The sequence below is a fragment of the Phaenicophaeus curvirostris genome, chromosome 15, assembly GCF_032191515.1.
Source record: "Phaenicophaeus curvirostris isolate KB17595 chromosome 15, BPBGC_Pcur_1.0, whole genome shotgun sequence".
NCBI lineage: Eukaryota > Metazoa > Chordata > Aves > Cuculiformes > Cuculidae > Phaenicophaeus > Phaenicophaeus curvirostris.
In genome coordinates this window covers 5,454,777-5,472,130 of record NC_091406.1, presented here as the reverse complement: position 1 = coordinate 5,472,130, position 17,354 = coordinate 5,454,777, and the positions used below count along the sequence as shown (strand labels likewise).

General features: G+C 48.7%; 2 protein-coding genes across 7 annotated transcripts; one reads left to right on the top strand and one right to left on the bottom strand.

Moving 5' to 3' along the window:
• Positions 1 to 375: 375 nt before the first annotated feature.
• On the top strand, positions 376 to 16,757 carry HNRNPH1 (heterogeneous nuclear ribonucleoprotein H1). 5 transcript variants are annotated; one of them, XM_069869277.1, is made up of 14 exons: positions 376 to 652; positions 7,787 to 7,846; positions 8,688 to 8,825; positions 9,719 to 9,874; positions 10,068 to 10,211; positions 11,680 to 11,818; positions 12,825 to 13,003; positions 13,222 to 13,293; positions 13,394 to 13,506; positions 13,679 to 13,814; positions 13,970 to 14,053; positions 14,190 to 14,240; positions 15,246 to 15,338; positions 15,969 to 16,757. In XM_069869277.1, the coding sequence occupies exons 1-14, from the start codon at positions 604 to 606 to the stop codon at positions 16,091 to 16,093; spliced, it is 1,539 nt and encodes a 512-aa protein (XP_069725378.1). In that variant the 5' UTR covers positions 376 to 603; the 3' UTR covers positions 16,094 to 16,757. The 5 variants fall into 5 exon arrangements, with proteins under 5 accessions (XP_069725378.1, XP_069725377.1, XP_069725379.1 ...); XM_069869276.1 differs by having other exon boundaries at positions 377 to 652; positions 13,373 to 13,506; XM_069869278.1 differs by having other exon boundaries at positions 377 to 652; positions 13,373 to 13,506; positions 15,853 to 16,757.
• On the bottom strand, positions 1,095 to 6,576 carry LOC138727104 (deoxycytidine kinase 2). 2 transcript variants are annotated; one of them, XM_069869283.1, is made up of 7 exons: positions 6,468 to 6,576; positions 5,799 to 5,914; positions 5,194 to 5,387; positions 4,950 to 5,097; positions 4,319 to 4,434; positions 2,718 to 2,817; positions 1,095 to 1,347 (listed from the first exon to the last, which is right to left on the bottom strand). In XM_069869283.1, the coding sequence occupies exons 1-7, from the start codon at positions 6,565 to 6,567 to the stop codon at positions 1,324 to 1,326; spliced, it is 798 nt and encodes a 265-aa protein (XP_069725384.1). In that variant the 5' UTR covers positions 6,568 to 6,576; the 3' UTR covers positions 1,095 to 1,323. The 2 variants fall into 2 exon arrangements, with proteins under 2 accessions (XP_069725384.1, XP_069725382.1); XM_069869281.1 differs by lacking the exon at positions 1,095 to 1,347 and having other exon boundaries at positions 2,558 to 2,817.
• Positions 16,758 to 17,354: the final 597 nt, after the last annotated feature.

Below are 17,354 nucleotides of genomic sequence, written 5' to 3'. Positions count from 1 at the left end.
GTGGGGTGCGTCGCGGCGGGCGGGGAGGGACAAAGCCGCCGCCATCTTGGGGCTCGGCGAGAAAAACAAGCCGAGGCGGCGCCCCGACCTGGGGGGGCCTCGCCCGTTCCGCGGGTGCGCAGCCTCCTCCGCACCCATCGCCGCGGCCACCGGGGGAGCCCCGAGGCCATCGCGGTCCTCGCCGCCCCCCCACCCCCGCCATCTCGCTCTCCCTCCCCACCCCCATCCTCGCTCCCCCCCCAGCCCCCCCCCTCCACGCGGCGCCGCACGTGATTGGCCGGTTCGATTCGTCGCGCTGCCATTGGCTGGCGGGCGCGGCGTGACGTCAGCACGCAGCACGTCGCGGCCGGCGGGTATAAATAGGGGCGGAGGGGCGCTGCGCAGCCGGAGCGAGCAGGCGGGTCGGGACCGCGTAGGCCTCAGTGGAGCCATCGCGCCTCATCCCTGCGGGAGCAGCGCGGAAACCGACCGAAAAGCCTCGATCGGCTTTCTCCGGAGCGTCCCTTCAGCGCCCGCCGAGTTTTCGTTTCCGTTTGAGCAGCGGCCGAGCGCCCCCGCCGAGCTTTGTGTTCTCCAGGCCCCTGTGGGGAAGGCGCGGCCAAGATGGATCCCTGTCACACCGAGGAGACCGAGGGCGAGATCCCCGGCTTGGGTGAGGCCCGGCGGGGGGGAGCGGGGGAGGGGCGGTTGGGCTGCGGCGGGGGGAGGGGCCCCGGGCCCGGCCGCGTGCGCCGCCCCCTCCCCCACCCCGGCGGCGTGGCGGGGCCGGTCCGGGGCCTCCCGGCGTGCGGTGAAGGCGTGGGGGGGTGGGGGGACACACACACACACTTCGCGGCCGCGGTAACGCCCCATCCCGTTCAACCATCCCACCCCCACGCCGAGTAGCGTCAATGCGGAACGAGCAGTAAAGGAGAAGTTGGGAGCGGAGGGTTCCGGGCGTCATAACGGGCTCGGCCTAAAATGGTGCCCGGTGCCAGGTCTGCAGCGGCCCTGCCGCACCGCCGGGCTGCCCGCCGCTGATAGCGGCTAACCCCGCTGCTGCTAAAGCCGCTTCATAGCCAAAATTACTTTAAAATCTTTATTGAATAGCGGAGAACATACGTAAAATACATTATGGAAGCACCTTCTAGTTGTTTGTTTTAACTAGGTAGAAAATTCTATCAAAACACAGGTCACACAAGCGGAAAAAACTCCCTACTATGTTTTGCACTTCAGTCGTGCCTTAAAATAAACTATAGAGGTAATGCATTCAACTAAAGTACATTGTCTAAACACAGGGATCGTTAGGTTTAACTCTTGAACTTCAGGGACATTTTCGTGTTCTTAAGAAGTCAGGAAAGACTTAACCTGTGGAAACAAAAATCACATACGTTTAATACATTAAAAGAAAAGGTAATTCAATAGGTTTTCCCCTTTCTTTGGGAACAAAGGCCTTGTTATGGTACAGTCTCCAGTGCTGTTCTGCCTTTACACGTAAATCAAGTCTTGAAATGCTTTTCAGTACAGCTGATGGCTGTGAACAACAATTGTAAGTCAGGTAGAACTGAGTAACTACATTATACAAATGTCAAGCACTTATGAAAGGTAGCTTCTGGAGTGTTTTAAAATGAGTTTTCCTTCATTAGGTAACTCTTTCCTAAGAAGAGAGGAATTGTCTAAACTAAGCCAAAGGTCTGGCAACGCTTTAGGCATGGTGCTGTACCCCCTGCCCTGCCTGTTCTGTGCTGGGTGGTGAAGGGAGCTTGGTGGAGGAAGCACTGGGGGCCTTTGAGTGGGGCAAGTTAAAAGAAAGATAGCATTTATGAGTGTAGTCTGGTTCATAATTTGCTTAACAGCGAATACCTCCACAACTGAACACTGCTCCCCTCTCCAGTTTAGAGCTATTCATTTGGGAGAATTTGGTTTGAAGTTTTTTATCAATCTCAAATTGACCCAGAACAAGATGGAGAAATTATTTTGCGTGGCTTGAGAGGTGGATGCCCCTTCATATCTTACAAGAACAGTCTTGTTGGGGCAGTGGGGAAGGTAGAAGTGTCCCAGTAAGTGAAATAAGTAATGTTACAGCTCTGGAGGGCAGCGGATAAGCTCTGTGCCTTTTAAGTATTAGGTTGTTGTGGCGTTTTTTTTTTTTCTGTGAACTGGCTGCAGAGACATGGCTACAGCAGGAGGATTGTTTTGGCGCTTCCAAGTCTCGCCCTGGAATTGGCAAACACCATTTTGACCCAAGTGACTACAAGTGTCACTTCATGCCTTTAGAATTGTGTACCAGGTTCTGCCCAGAAGTGCTTGGATCCCTAGAATGCGAGGGGGCATGAATAGCTGTAAGTGGACTGCCAGATATTTCTTAAGGACGTTGTGGCTGACACGAACCGGGTAGTATTGCACTGTGAACTATTTAATGAACAGTAACGCAGTGCAGACCTGGCAGAGAGGAGCCTGACTACTCCAGCTGCTGTGTGCTTGCATCCCCAACAATTGCCCCTCTTCAAAAACACCTATTTTTCTCTTGAATTGTGAGGATAAGGAGGTGGGGTAAATGATTTTTTTTTTTTTTGAAGGAAAGCAAGGAACCTTTTCTGCATGCACAGGGCAGTCTGTAAAGCAGACTACTATCGTAGCCCTGAACAAGCACCTATCACAAACTGTAAGAATGTAAATTGATAACTTATAACTGTTAGTGCCTAAGGAAAGCAGACAAGGAAACATTTAATACTTACCTTATCAATCAGGTACTCCTGTTTGATCTGATCATTCTTAAAATCTTCGTTAACATCCAAAACTAGAATGGGAATCTCCTTAAGGTTCTCAAAATCAACTCTGTTAAGCAGAAGAACATCATACTAGTAAAAATAGTACACAGTAGTACTGTGTATAAACAGACCAGCTCTTCAAAGCTTTCTGCCTCATCCTGAAGGTGCAGTGTTACTAAATAACAATGTGTACCAGAGATGTTAAACACCAGGGCCTGTGACCAAGTATAAAGCCCCTGTCAAGGCTGCTCTTAATATCTGTTGTATAACATGGTGAACATTGTATCACCATACCCTTAACACTTAAAAGATCTGGCCTCCTAATATCTTTTTACTGTACAAGTGGCAAGGGGAGAAACAGTTTATGCTTTTCATATTACTTTACTTTCCCTCATTCTGTTTGCTGTGGAATTGATTATCAGGAATGTGATTTTGATAGATTGTTTTTTCAATGTACCATTTGCCCTGTCTTCCCCCCACCCTAGTTAACTGCTAATCCATTTACTAAGAGGGAGTTTCAAAGCTTCCTTTGGTGGGGATGACCTCTTTAACAGGTTGCAAGACCGGTATTTAAAATGGCTCACAGATAAGCAAGACCATTTTGGCTACAGGTTAGGAGCACGTGGAAGAGGTAGTTGTGCACCTGGATGCACTTTTCTCTCTAAGCAGTAGTCATTGTCTCCCTGTGTGTGAACAGCAGTTTCTAAAATGCATTTAAGTGTGCTGAACAATATTCTTGTGTTTGCAGACTTTAGTGGTCCTGTGAGAGATACAGGAAATGCTTGCTCACAAGCTTGGAATGAGTAAACAATGTAAATATTTCCAAAATTCCAGTGTATGCAATGCCTTTGTTGCCCAAGTATTTGGGTCAGCCTACATGAAACTTAAGAAAGATAACATGCTATTCCTGGAATTGTTATGCTTCTCATTCAGTAGAGTATGGAACGTCTAAGGTCTATTTTTCACAGTAAAATGGGAAGGAAACGGCATGAAGGTGTGCAGAGGCCACTTAGCTGCTGACTCGGCTTGCTGTGTGTAACAGTACCTGCCAAAAGCCTTTCTGATTGTTTATTTTGGAGCTAGGATTAATATTTAAACCCTGTTGAAATATAGTCAGTTTAGTTTAAAGGTAGTTGGGACCTTGCTCTCCTCTGCATTGAAACTGGAAGTTGCTTGGCAGATACCTTAATGTGATTGATCACCCAAACACAACTCAACTCTGTCCTACTCCTGTGTACTTCAGTTAGCAAAATCAATATCCTTGCTAAAGGTAGAGCTACACAGCTTTCTAGTTGAAGCTAATGCTTAACAAAGGCTTTATATTAGCTGGAAGTTCCATCTGTTGGCAATTTCTACGTTCCTGCCAATAGATAACCATCCCTCTGCGTATCAGCTAGAGTAATAATCTCTGCTGAGAAACCTACAGTGGATCTAAAGGGAAGTCCTTCCAGCTGTGCCCCAGTGAAGCCAGACTTAGGCCTTAGTTTTACCCTTAATCAACTTCTGCAGGAGGTAGGAGTGAGCCTTGCCTGCAAGATGAAACTTGCCTGCAGAAAACGTGTTCATACCTCATAGTCCTTTCGTGGAGCCAGGTTTCATGTTTATAGTGGAGGTTTTCCAAATACTCAAGCTCAATTCCTTGTTCCTCTTCTCTTCCCCTCATCTGTAACCTTTCCATGCATTTCTATAAAAAAAATAGAAGCCTGGACATGAGTCACGTGTCGAAGGGTAAATCAGCTAAACAGACCAAGTGGCCTTTGAACAGGGACTAATGCTAGATGTTAGTGAGATTTGATTTTAAATGCTGAACATGACTTAAATCTAGAATAAGTCTCTTCAACAAAATAACTTGAGCCACTTCAGCTAAGTATTCTTTGTTCTTATTAAAAGATCTCTGCTTGAGTTCATGAGTGTATAGGAAGCCAAACTAGGTTCAGAAATTCAATTTCAGCCTTGTTCCCTTACTGCGAGTGGTGGGTGCTGGCAGCTGTAGCATTTGTGGGCATCAGATTAGCATCTCAGAGGGGACAGCTTTATATTTGGTCTTGGAATGAAAGCTGAATTTATGATGGGCTTCCCATTACATGTGGGGTGGGGGAGCTCTTTCAGCATTTTGTCAGGAATACTTGGGGGCCTGTACCTGCGAGCTCCTGGAAACTGAAGCTGGAGCTGAAATATCATCATCTTTAGTGACCATACCTGAGGTGTGGTTCTTAGGTAGATCATGCCATCCAGTTCTATGTCTGATTCAAACTGATTCAACAGCCATGTGTGCCAGTCCTGATAAATAGCCCACTCTGTTTCGTTGATATTGCCAGACTCAAACAGGTTAGAAGCAAATACGTATCTGCAATGGAAAATGTTTAGATTAGTCTCATGCTTTGAGTGACTCAAATGAACTACTAAAACGCTTCTGAACTCTTGTTGCACTAGGAGTAATTACCTGTCACTGTACACAGATCTCTCAAAAAACTGCACCGGGTGCTCTGCTTCACTGAGCTTGGCTGAAACGGGTTTTAATTGTGCTCTTACTCTGCTCAAGCAAGCGTAAGTCTGAAATGTGTAAGCCCATCTCGTGGGCTTATCGTACAGCATTTGAAGTAGATTTCCTCCACTCTTCTGAGACGTTGAAAGTTCCTAGGGGACAAGAGAGAACTTAATAGCAGCACATCTGCAGGGTTTTATTTCTTGATATTTAAGTAAGAATGCGTGGCCCTTTGTGGGGTTTTGTGGTTTTCTTTTTTTTAGGAAAAAGCTGAGGCATAGCAATAGATTTTTCTCAGCTGATGGCAGTCTCTGTGAGAGCTCCTTTAGCATAGGTTGATCAGAATTTCAGAGCTTCTCTCACATAAGTTGATCCGAGTTTCAGACTTCAGTGGGATTCCTGGGGAGGAGGGCGGTTAATTGGATTCTGCAGCACTTTCCCAGGCAGCGGTGTCGGTTCAGAGCGTTGTGCTCAGACTGTGCAGCTCAATTTTGGGCTGGCTCCCTAGCAATCACGCTAGTTCGTTGTCTCTCCCCGAGCTTCCCAGATCCACCGCCCATTACCTGGTATTCATCGTCCGCCGCCTGGATGTTGCACCACTTGGCGATGGGCTCGGGGATGATCTCCCACTCATCGCTGTGTTTCTCCAGCAGCCGCACGAACGTCGATTTCCCTGCGGCTGGAGAAGGAGCAGGCGCTCATCGCGGGGTTGAGGGGTGCCGAGAGGCTGCAGGCAGCTTTGGGGCGCTGGGCGAGGGCTCGGCGGAGCGACCGCACCGCGCTGGGGGCGCAACCCCGGGCCAAACGCTTCTAATCGCCGGCGCCAGGGCGGCCGCGCCCGGCGGCCGATAAGGGGCCGACGCCGCCATCTTAGAGCGGCCCGAGCGCGGCGGCATTGCCGGGGGGGGAGGGGGAGCGGCGCGAGGCGACGACGCATGCGCAGCACTGGGGGAGTGGGGGGAGCCCGCCAGGCAGCGACGCATGCGCAGAATTGGCGGGGGGGGAGAGAGGCGCGAAGTGACGACGCATGCGCAGCATGGGGGAAAGGAGGTGGGGGGGGCAGAGGCACGGCCCGGGCCCGCGGGGAGCACGGGGGGCGGCAGGCGCCCCTGGAACAGGGCCTGAGCCCGGGACGGGCGAGCTCTCCTAGAGCCCAGCCGCCGGCAGGGCGTCCCCGCCGGGATGGGCGACCCGCTCCCTTCCCTCCCCGCGCGGCCCGGCGCGCCGCTCACCGATGTTGCCCTCGATGGAGATCTTCTTGAGGCGCTTCTGGAAGCTGGAGTCGAGGGAGCCGGCGGGGCCGCGGCAGCGCCGCTTGGCCGGGGTGGACATGGCGATGGCAGGCGGTGCCGCCTCGGCCCGCTTTAAGGTTCCCGCCAGCCGGTGGGCGGGCCGGCCCTCCCCGCCGCCACTCCCCGGCGGGAGGCGGGGGCGCCGAGCCTCGGGGCCCCCAGCACGGGCCCTCGGCCGGGGGGACGGAGCCGAGCTGCTCCGTGCAGGCGCTTACCGAAAAACGGTTCTGCTTACCGGCCTCATTTGCGTTTATGTAAACGAGTTCTCCGTGTCGTTTGCCTGAGCGTTTTGTTTTTTCCTCTTTTATTTTTTTTTAAAGCCTCCAGCTGTGAGGGTGGCCGTTGTTAGTGTTAGGGTTAGTGCCCCGCAAGGGCTGAGGCCGTGCGGATTCGCAGGGGCTCGGCCTTGGTCTGTCCCTTAGCTTGGGCTGGTAGGGGAACGCGTGCGGGCACATCCAGGGCGAGGAGCTGCTTGGCTCCGAACTCCCTGACACCCAGCGTGCTGGCAAACGAAGTCTCCGGGACTCATTTTGGAGTTTTAGAAAGCGAGCACCCTTTGATCAGGTGTGAGCAACATGAGGGAGTGATCTCAATCGTGTGCAGCAGGTCTAGAGCTGAGGATAGAATACGTCTCCCATTTATATGTGTAAACTTTCCCAGAAATCTTATGCAGATTCTGTTACTAATTTTTATGTTATGAATTTGGCAACAGCCAAATCCCTTGCTACTTTGGAGCTGAGTCCAGTTCTGTCTGACCTTGCATTTGATGTAGGGAAAGGGTGCAAACAGGTGATTAAAGGAGAAACCTGTCTGTTCAGCACAGATCACACTGAACACAAGATGTTACCATCTCTAAAGAATGACCAGTGTTGGGAGAAACTCTAACTTTTAGAAAAATACCATTACTTTGGTGAAACAGTCTGTCTAACTTTAAAAAAAAAATCCCAATTACTTACATAACAATTCAACTGAAATAAAAATTATTCCAGGTTTTATAAGAACTCCCTGTATTGCCACGTGTTGATGCGGACATGCCAGGGCAAGCAGGGACATGAACCGCTGGCCCTGCCTGGGGTAGGGAGAGGGGATGGAGGCTTCCCAGCTGGATCTGAGGTAGTTAGTGCTGCGATACAGAGATCAGGGTGGTGTCGAGCTAGGTCTGGTGTGTTTGGAGGAGATGGGAGGGCGTTATATTTTCCTTTCTTTGTGGTAACTGTGACCCATGTCTCTTCTTTCCCCGTCTCCTACAAACACACCAGGCTTCAGTGACCGAAGCGAGCAGATTGTTTCACGTGGGGTAGCGTCAGCCTTTGAAGCTGGTAAGTGCTAGTTCTCACCCCGCTCAGTCCGGCGGTGCCGGTGCCGGGTTGGGGGGGGAGCGGCGGCCCCGGGGCGGGGGGGGGGGGCGGTGTGGGGGGCGCTCGGGGCATGTGCAGTCGGAGCGCGGCGCTCGGGCGCAGGCGCGGCCCGTGCTGGGCGCGGGAGCCGGTGCGCGGGCTTTGTTCCGCGCGGTAGGGAGGCGGCGCATGCGCACAACGGCGGCCGGGGGGGGGTTGCTGAGCGCGGGTGGAGGAGCGTAGAGTAGCGAGGACGCATGCGCAACCCGGCGGGGAGCGGCGCCGCGGAGCACGCGCACGTGGAGGGGGCGGCGCGGGGGGGGAGGGGAGCGTGTGTCGCCGCGTGTCGCCGCGCAGGCGCGTCCCGCCCCGCCCCGCCCGCAGCCGGCGCCTCCCGGGCGCGCGCGCTCCGCGGCGGAGGGTTCCTGTGCGCGAGGGCGGGGCTGCGGCGCGGGGCCGGCGCTCTTTGTGCGGCGGAAGGGCCCGTCCCAGCGGAAGCGGGAGCGCCCGCCGCCATTTCCTAGCGCGCTCTCGCCACAGGCTCGCCCGCTCGCTGCCGCCCGACCGGGACTAGGCGCTCTCCGGACAGCGGATCAGGCTCGGAGCCCTAGAACCACCGCGGAGCCCCACCATGTGTGCGTGCGGGGACGGGGGCTGGGCGCGGGCCGGGGGGCGGGAGCGGCTCCGCGTGTGTGAGGCGGGCGCGGCCCGAGGTAGAGGAGGCCCGGGGGGCGGGCGGGCGCGGGCCGGGGGGGCCGCCGGGGGGTGCGGGCGGCGGCCGCGCCGCGCAGCCTCTCAAGGGTCCCGCTTTCGTCTTCTCCAGCGACCACAGAAGCCGAGGCGGAGCCGAGCCTCACCCCCAACGTGATGCTCAGCACGGAGACCACCGAGGGATACGTGGTGAAAGTCAGGGGGCTGCCTTGGTCCTGCTCCACCGAGGAGGTGCTGAGGTTTTTCTCCGGTAAGCGCGACTCACGGGACGGGGGCCTCGGAGGTGGCCTGAGCTCTGCTGGGGGTTCTGGGTTCCTCTTGGAGACGCTGCAGCACTGGGGTTGCTGCACTGAGCAGTTGTGAAAAGTATTTGGGGTACATTAGCAGCTAGTGAAGTTCATAATTCAACAAATGCTTCAGCTGGAATGCAGCGTGGAAAACTGTACTTCTGCTAGCAGGAACTAGACACAAAGGAACTTAGTCCAGGAGTTGCTGGGAGAGCCACAGCTGCCTCAGCTCCTTGAGCAGCCACAAGAGAGCAGCTTCCATTTTAAAGAAGCCTTCAAGTTTTTTCCTTCAAGTTCAACAAAATCAGTTTAGTTCTTCATGTTGTCTTTATAGATTCTGTTCTGTTAAATGTTCGGTGTATCACGTTCATCTCTCTGATTATTAGTATTCTGCAGTAATAATGGTGATCAATATGTGTTTTCTTCAGGGACTGAAGATTTTAAAGTTGCTTCAGGGGTTTGGTTTATTGAACTTGGTTCTGATTTAGTTCATTATGCTTACACTGGTAGTTGTTGCTCCCTCTTTCACTTAATGCCAATGGGAAAAGTCAGTCAGTTATGATCAAAAGAAGATAAAACATTCAACTTCACATGGGGCAGCAGAGCTTTGAAAATAGATAGTGAATCTGCATTTGCCCATAATATTTTGTTAATTTGCAGACATGACAGAGGTGTTATTTGACTTTCATTAGACCTTTACTTTATTGGTCACTGTAAAACTTAGAACAAAATGCTGCTGATTTTGCCTTTTTGATACAGCTTGATAGTTCATTTTTTTTCGTTTTAGAATGTCTGAACCTTTTAAAGTCACAGTGTTGCTGTAAAGCTGATTGTGGCCTTCCTGTTTCACTTCCAGATTGCAAAATTCTAAACGGGTCTCTGGGTATCCGTTTCATCTACACCAGGGAGGGCAGACCAAGTGGAGAAGCGTTTGTTGAACTTGAATCAGAGGAGGATGTGAAATTGGCACTGAAAAAAGACAGAGAAACAATGGGACACAGATATGTTGAAGGTTTGACTCAGTTGGACTTGTAACTGACTAATTGTATTTGTATTTGGGTTTTTGGTTGCTTTTCAGCCTTTTTAAAATGCATGTGAAAGACCAAAAGGACTTGTGTGTATCATAAGTTGACTAGTTTCAAGGCAAGTTACTTTTAAAGATGTTGCGTGTTCCAGAATGCATTAATTCTAAGTGCCTTTTACAGTTTTCAAGTCAAACAACGTTGAAATGGATTGGGTTCTGAAGCATACTGGTCCCAACAGCCCTGATACGGCTAATGATGGTTTTGTACGTCTTAGAGGACTCCCATTTGGCTGTAGTAAAGAAGAAATTGTACAGTTTTTTTCAGGTATGTGGGATAAAAGTAGTAGCTTTAGCACTATTGGTCTGTGCTAAAAAGAACACCACGGATTGCCCAGTAGTACTTCCAGCAGTTTACTGATGGGTATTAAAAATAAATAAGCAATTCTTCGTTATTTATTTGGGCTTGAGGGATCAATCCCTCAAGTACTGGCTCATTAAATAATTGAGAGAACTCAAAAAAGCTGCTCTAGTTTATACTTAGTGGGATGTCCTGGTCCAAGTAAGGACAGCAGAAAAGTGCCTTGCTTTTTAAACCACAAGTGAACAGTTGGGATGGGAGGATGTTTCCACCCACAGCCTTAGCTGGATCACACTGTTCAGTAAAGGGTGTATGGTGCCTGTACTGCTGGGCTGAGGATCTGAGGGAGGGCATGCATCATACCCCTGATTTCATATAAACCCTGGTCTAGTATTGAATAAAATTCCAGAAAAAAACCCAACCTGCTGAACTCTACCAAGGTACAGATTTATTCCCTTCCCACTTCCCTTCCTAGCAGGAAAATGTGAAAGCCTTAGGCATTGTCTAGCTAAAAGTTTTTATGGAGTAAGATAATGTTTTGTTGACTCATTCTTATTTTTTTCAGCTGTTGTATGTTTTAGGAACTGGAATATTGTTGTAAATGTCTAAGAATGAAATCTATTGATTTATATAGGATTTAACTTGATAGTATTTTTGAAGTGGTAGATATCTAAGTGTGTTTTAAAATTAGCCGCAATGTTTTGCTATGACAAGATATGATGTTTCTTTTGTTTTAAAATACAGTAGAAATATTTCTTTTTTTCAGCATTAGAACTTGCTTTTTGTTTTCTGAATTGGTAATATATTATGAACGTCAGCAATTCTTAAGCATGTGTATTTTAACTTGTTGCTTACTAAGTGATTCAAACTTCAAAAAGCTGTTAATGTGCTTAATATACAAAATGTGCCTCTTCAGAGACTAATCCTTTTGAAATTACTTCATGATCTTTCTTAATTAAGCACTCCTAAAGATAAAAAAATGCTGAAATTTAATGTTTGCATAAGACTGTTTTACCTGAGTGACTTCTAGTAAAAAAAACAAAAGTTGTTTATATATAAAGCCATTTAACTTGCTGTGTTTGAATTTAAGTTACATTAAAAACTTCCTCTTAAATACTTTCACAGAATTGAAGAGGTTTGTACTGATATGTGCATTTCTTAACGCACCCTGCAGCAGGTGCCTTATCTGAGGAGTTGTCTCTGACTCTCAGAACGTTTCTGTGCTCTGCAGAGTGGGTTAAGAACGTAAACTGAATGGTATGTGGTCGTGGCTCTCTTTTGTTGACATGCTTTTTCTTCTGGTATTAGAATCAACATACCATTCGCTTACAAGTGTTACAATTCTGGTGTATTTAAAGCTATAAGAAAAACTCATGACTGGGCTTGTGATGTTAATATTGCCCCCCTACTGGGGTTATTTGTCCTTGGGTTGAAGGGTTGGAAATCGTGCCAAATGGGATAACATTGCCGGTGGACTTCCAGGGGAGGAGTACGGGGGAGGCCTTCGTGCAGTTTGCTTCACAGGAAATAGCTGAAAAGGCTCTAAAGAAACACAAGGAAAGAATAGGGCACAGGTGGGGATGGATGGTTGGTTGGCTCTGTCACTTTTCTTATGGTAAACAATTAAATCCATATTCTCTCTTCTGAAAGTGTTAACATCAAATAGAAATAGTATTTTGGTCTCTAACTTGGTGATAAGTAAAGATACGTTGCTACTGTGTGTATGGCACAGTCTGTTTGGATATAATCAAAACTCACAATTAAATTGGACTAAGCTTCAGTTGGCTTTGAAAACTTGGTAATAATGGAGTGTAAAATAGATTAGTTTGAGAGTGACAAAAGTTGAGAGACTATGGCTTTAACTTCTCAAATAGCACCAATCATGACTTTAGCGCTAAAGACACGCACAGTACTCTTATTACCATAAGAAAATGTGATACTTTCTAAACTTGTTTTATAAGTTGAAATGTAACAAATTTTCTTACTGTATTAATCTCCAATGCGATAAGCATAGCTTTCAAGAAATTGTCACAAAGGGTTTTTATTCTACTTTACTTGTGACTATTTTTCATTGAAGCATGCACTTTTTGCCTACGCTGAATCACTGAAGCGGAGGCGGGGTTCACTAGCACATGCAGAGCTTTTTGCAGCATCCTGATGGGTTACAATCCTGGTGGAGACTGGGTTTTTAACCCTCTGTTTACGTTGCCTGTGTGAGCAAAACAGCGCTGAGTTGAGTGGACATCAGTCCCTCCTACAGTTTTTGACTAACACTTTCAGTTGGGGGGGAGGCGGGTGGGGAATCCATATTGCTCCCCCACCCTTAAGGCTGGGATACTGTGAAGTATAAGGAGCATGTGAACCCTTTATAATAGTAATTTCTTGAAAATACACTGATTTGGAAGTAATGTAGTGCTTATAATTAATAGTATGTCATTGCCTACATAATGTAAAGAAACCTGGCGTAAAATATACTGCCAGTTTTTGAGGCTATGACTAAACGGTTTGCTGTACTGTAAAGTTGTGAGGTGTTTGTGGAAGGAATGAAAGACTAACTTCTTTCTGTGGAAACGTTCCTAGGTACATTGAGATCTTCAAGAGTAGTCGGGCGGAAGTGCGCACTCACTACGACCCTCCACGCAAGTTGCTGGCAATGCAGAGACCTGGTCCATACGACAGACCCGGTCTTACGCGAGGATATAACAGTCTTGGTAGAGGAAGTAGCTTGGAAAGAATGAGGCGTGGAGCTTATGGAGGAGGTAAGTACACGGAGTCCAAGAGGGAGCTGCACATCTGAGAAGCAGCAACACTTGGACCTGGTAGTGTCTCCCCTGCTTTGTAATGTCTGGTTTCTATGTGTCCCCTTGGCTTTTTCTAAAAGAAATCCTATGTTGTAGTACTGGCTGTGTGCAGCATGTTTGTGTGTATTTGGATCTTTCTGTAGTTAAAATGAGCATGTTGTCCGATCTATTTATAGGTTATGGAGGTTATGATGACTACAATGGGTATAATGATGGCTATGGTTTTGGTTCTGATAGATTTGGAAGAGGTAAGATTTCTCTAATAGGAATAGTAACTGAACTTACAATACGTCTCAAAAGAAACTAAAATACATCTGAAAGACCTAGAATGGACTCTTTTCTCTGCAGGAATGTCGGACCACAGATACGGCGACGGGACGTCCACCTTCCAGAGCACGACTGGCCACTGCGTCCACATGAGAGGTCTGCCTTACAGAGCAACGGAGAATGACATCTATAACGTGAGTCCCAAATCTGCCCTTCCCTGAAGTTGTGTGACTTTTGGAGTCTGTGGTCATTATTGGATGTGTCAACTGCACTGCAGCTGACAAGCGTTCCTTTTGAGGAAACAGCTTGCTGTAAAACTGAACTGTTGCATTGGTGCCTTTTAATCTGTGTGACTTTTGCATATAGTTCTTCTCACCCCTGAATCCTGTAAGAGTACACATTGAAATTGGAGCAGATGGCAGAGTAACTGGAGAGGCGGACGTTGAATTTGCTACTCATGAGGATGCAGTGGCCGCTATGTCCAAAGACAAAGCAAATATGCGTAAGTACAACTGGCTCTGCGGAAAGTGCAGCACTGCAGTTTAGTGCATGTGCTGTACCGGGAGTGCCAAAGGTTGCATTGCAGCCTTGTTTGCAGCAAGACAAACTGTGTGGCTTTGGTGTAAATGCTCTCATGGCAAATTTTTCTTCTTTCAGAACACAGATATGTAGAGCTCTTCTTGAATTCTACAGCAGGAGGAAGTGGTGGTGCCTATGGCAGTCAGATGATGGGAGCAATGGGTATGTGTAAACAGGCTCAGTGTGCTTTTAAAGAAGTACTTGATATTCAGCGAAGCTGGCTAATTTTATACAGCTCCTCCCTGTTCTGTTCCTGGTATAAAAACTGAAATCCAACATTCTGTCTTAAATCACACAGTCAAGGAATCGGAAGGGGTAGTCCAAGATTGGAACACTAGCACATTGGCAGGTATATATAAACCTTTTGGGAATGTATTCAATCAATTAATAGGTTGAATAAGCTGTGGTGCTGAATGTGGTGGGTGGGATGGGGTGGATGTATCCTGGGAGTGTGTGTGGGAGTGAAGCGGGAGGTGCCTGTCCTCCTATTCCCCTCCCTGCCTGTTTTTGGACACCAGAACAAAGTTTGGTGGTGGAGGATGTATCTGTTGTCTGACCCACCTTTCAAGTCTGGTCTTGAGGTGAGAAAACATTTGGAATTTGGTGAAATTGTTTGAATTGCTCTAGCAAACTCCAGAATTGTTTAAAATGTGTTAGCAACACAAGTTTAAAGCCAGTGTTGTGTCTGTAACAGATACCCCTCTTGATACCCAACTTAACCTGGTTCCTCAGGTGAAGGTGGTGGTTGGTTCTGGGGATCTCTGTCTTGAGGGGCTGCCGTGCGGGGGGGTGCATGTAGATGAATGGCTGCTTTCCTAGTTTTGATTAAGAAACACTTGAAATCTAATGCTGGTACTTGAACTACGCTGAAGTGTTGTGGGAGCATAGACAAGTGAGGAGGTGAAAAGCTGTAGTTAGCTTATGGAGAGGTCTCTTGTAGCACCGCTGTGATGCGCAACCAGTCAGGATCAGCAGTAAGTTCCCGTCAGGGCTGTGTGCAGACAAGTAACTCCGGTTAGTGAGTCGGCGTGCTCCGAAGGGCTGGGTGCTGTCACAGGCTGCACTGTGGGAGGTCACCTAAAGCTGAGCTCAAGTCCTTGTGGCACCTATTACATACCATAGCAGATTAATCCTGTGATGTATTATCTGTAGAAGCTGCAGAAGTTGTTGGAATGGCTTTAGAAATGGGGTAGCTTTCTTTGAGCTGGCTACTGTATGTACTTGGGCAGAGCGTGAGTGAGGTGAGACAGTGAGCTAGGGCCAGGGCGTGGGGCTGTCGGGTAGGCCGAGGGGGCCTCTAAGGAAGAGGTTCTGACAGGCAAACTTCTTAACGTTTTTGTCCTTAACTTGAAAGGAAGCCAATCCAGTTATGGTGGTCCAGCTAACCAGCAGCTGAGCGGGGGCTACGGAGGCGGATACGGCGGCCAGAGCAGCATGAGTGGCTATGGTAAGAGCATTTCCTTGCTGGCCTAGTGCCTGCCTCACGTGCTGCTCCGTGGCGCTGACAGGCCACAGAGCAGCTGGGGCAGCACTAGCCCTGACAGCTCCACACTTGGTGATTGTGACTGGAAGGAAGGAAATCCAAAGCAGCCTCTTGGAATTGAGGGGGGGGATGACCTTGAGAAACCATTTGGAAGGGGGTAGGAAATGGCAGTCTCTAGACTTGGATTACTCCGAGTGCTTATCTTCTCGATATGGAAGCTGGAGACCAGCCTGGGTTAAGTCACAGAATTGTTTAAGATCATTGAATCCAACTGTAAACCTAACACTGCCAAGTCCACCACTAAACCATGTCCCTGAGCGCCACGGGGGACAGGGGAAGGTGTGCGGGGGGCTGGGTGCTCTCCCCTTCCACAGAGCAGTGATCAGAACACTGACTCAAAGGTGGGCGAGGCAGAGCTGCTCTTTAACAACCGAGACAGTAAGTTCTGGGTGTGGAGCTGTAAACTGACGCTTTGCAGTGTTGGGCACAGTGGATGGTGTTTACGAGGTGGCCCAGCAAGGACAGGCGTTGGGGGAAGGATGCTTCGAATCGGCCTGAACCAGCTGTGAACCTGCTGTCGGTTTTCCCCCCCAGACCCCGGGAGCCAGGGCGCCATGAACAGCAGCTACTACAGCAGTGGGAACCGCGCGTCCATGGGAGTGAACGGCATGGGCGGCATGTCCAACATGTCCAACATGAGTGGTGGCTGGGGAATGTAACCAATCGCTGACTTTTGGGTCACGTCTTTTTTAAAAAACAAAAAAACAAAAAACTAAGTTTAACAGTTTTGCAATACAAGCTTGTGATTTCTGCTTTACTGTAAGTGAATTCAGGATTGTTATTTTAAAACCTTTGGGGTTCAGTATTTTTGAACGTACAGAAATGAACATTCATCTAGGATGTAATAACCAAGTTGAGTAAAGACTATAACTGTTAAACAACTCTGAGCGTTTCTCAAGTTAGTTTTGTTGTAGGAGTGTATTTAAGCAGTACGCGTATTTAGGTTAAAGCTGTTTGAATTATGTTAAATGTTGCTCTTCTACCATATTACATCCAACACTGTTTTAACATGGATTCAAAAGAGACATGCTTTTTTGTAAAGAAACAATATAGAAGCTGTGTCTGGAATTCAAAGTGAACATTTGGCATGTTAGTTCTAGTTTCTTTCTTTTAATACCCTGTAAGGCAAGTTAAAGGCTTTTTTTTTTAAGTTAATGGGGGAAACGTGTTGAGATGCAATATGGCTTCCTTAGGATTTTGGTCTTGGTGTTCGTATAAAATTCTGAGGCCTTGATTTAATCTTTCCTTGTATTGTGATTTCCTTTTTAGGTGTATTGCGCTAAGTGAAACTTGTTAAATAAATCCTCCTTTTAAAAACTGGAACTCATTCCTTCTTGACCTCCACTGTCTGGGGTGTGGCTGCCTGGGCAGAGGTGGTGCTGTGCTCCTCTCCTTTTAACGTGAACCTGCTGTGAGCTCTGCCTGGGATTCTCACCCGAGAGCTCTTTGTCAGCTGAGGGGTTAGTGGGGAAAGAGACCCCTGCTCCTTCATGGCAGCCTGAGCTTCTCCAGCCCCAGGGGCCTGGCAGGGGCTGAGAGGGGATTCTGTACTGGCGTAGGGGCATCTGCCTCCCAGCCTCAGGCCTGTGCCCAGCCACTGCAGCTTATCAAACCTGCTTAAAACTGCGGGGGTAGAAGCGGCTTGGACTCAGAGTGGCTGGGCTGGACGAGACCTTGGAGCCTGAGCCCAGCTCTGCCTCTCCACTACTTCCCCCTCTCCCCAAGCGCTCTCTCTACCTGTCTTTCAAACCCCTCCTGGGAAGGGGACTCCATCCTTCCAGTGCCTGAGGACCCTTTCCGTGAAGAAATTTTTCCCTGTTGTCTAATCTGAACCTCCCCGGCAGAGCTTGAGGCCATTCCCTCTCGTCCTATTGCCTGTCACTTGGGAGAAGAAACCTACTGCCCCCTTGCTCCAACCTC

What these genes read in the sequence shown, in the direction of transcription:
- HNRNPH1 (XM_069869276.1), top strand. Translation starts at nt 604, where the DNA reads ATGGATCCCTGTCACACCGAGGAGACCGAGGGCGAGATCCCCGGCTTG. An exon ending in AATTGTACAGTTTTTTTCAG is followed by an intron (nt 10,212 to 11,679) that starts GTATGTGGGATA and finishes CTTGGGTTGAAG; the next exon opens with GGTTGGAAATCGTGCCAAAT. An exon ending in GCGTGGAGCTTATGGAGGAG is followed by an intron (nt 13,004 to 13,221) that starts GTAAGTACACGG and finishes ATCTATTTATAG; the next exon opens with GTTATGGAGGTTATGATGAC.
- LOC138727104 (XM_069869281.1), bottom strand. Translation starts at nt 6,567, where the DNA reads ATGTCCACCCCGGCCAAGCGGCGCTGCCGCGGCCCCGCCGGCTCCCTC. An exon ending in ACCTAAGAACCACACCTCAG is followed by an intron (nt 4,435 to 4,949) that starts GTATGGTCACTA and finishes TTTTTTTTATAG; the next exon opens with AAATGCATGGAAAGGTTACA. An exon ending in CTCCACGAAAGGACTATGAG is followed by an intron (nt 2,818 to 4,318) that starts GTATGAACACGT and finishes TCTGCTTAACAG; the next exon opens with AGTTGATTTTGAGAACCTTA.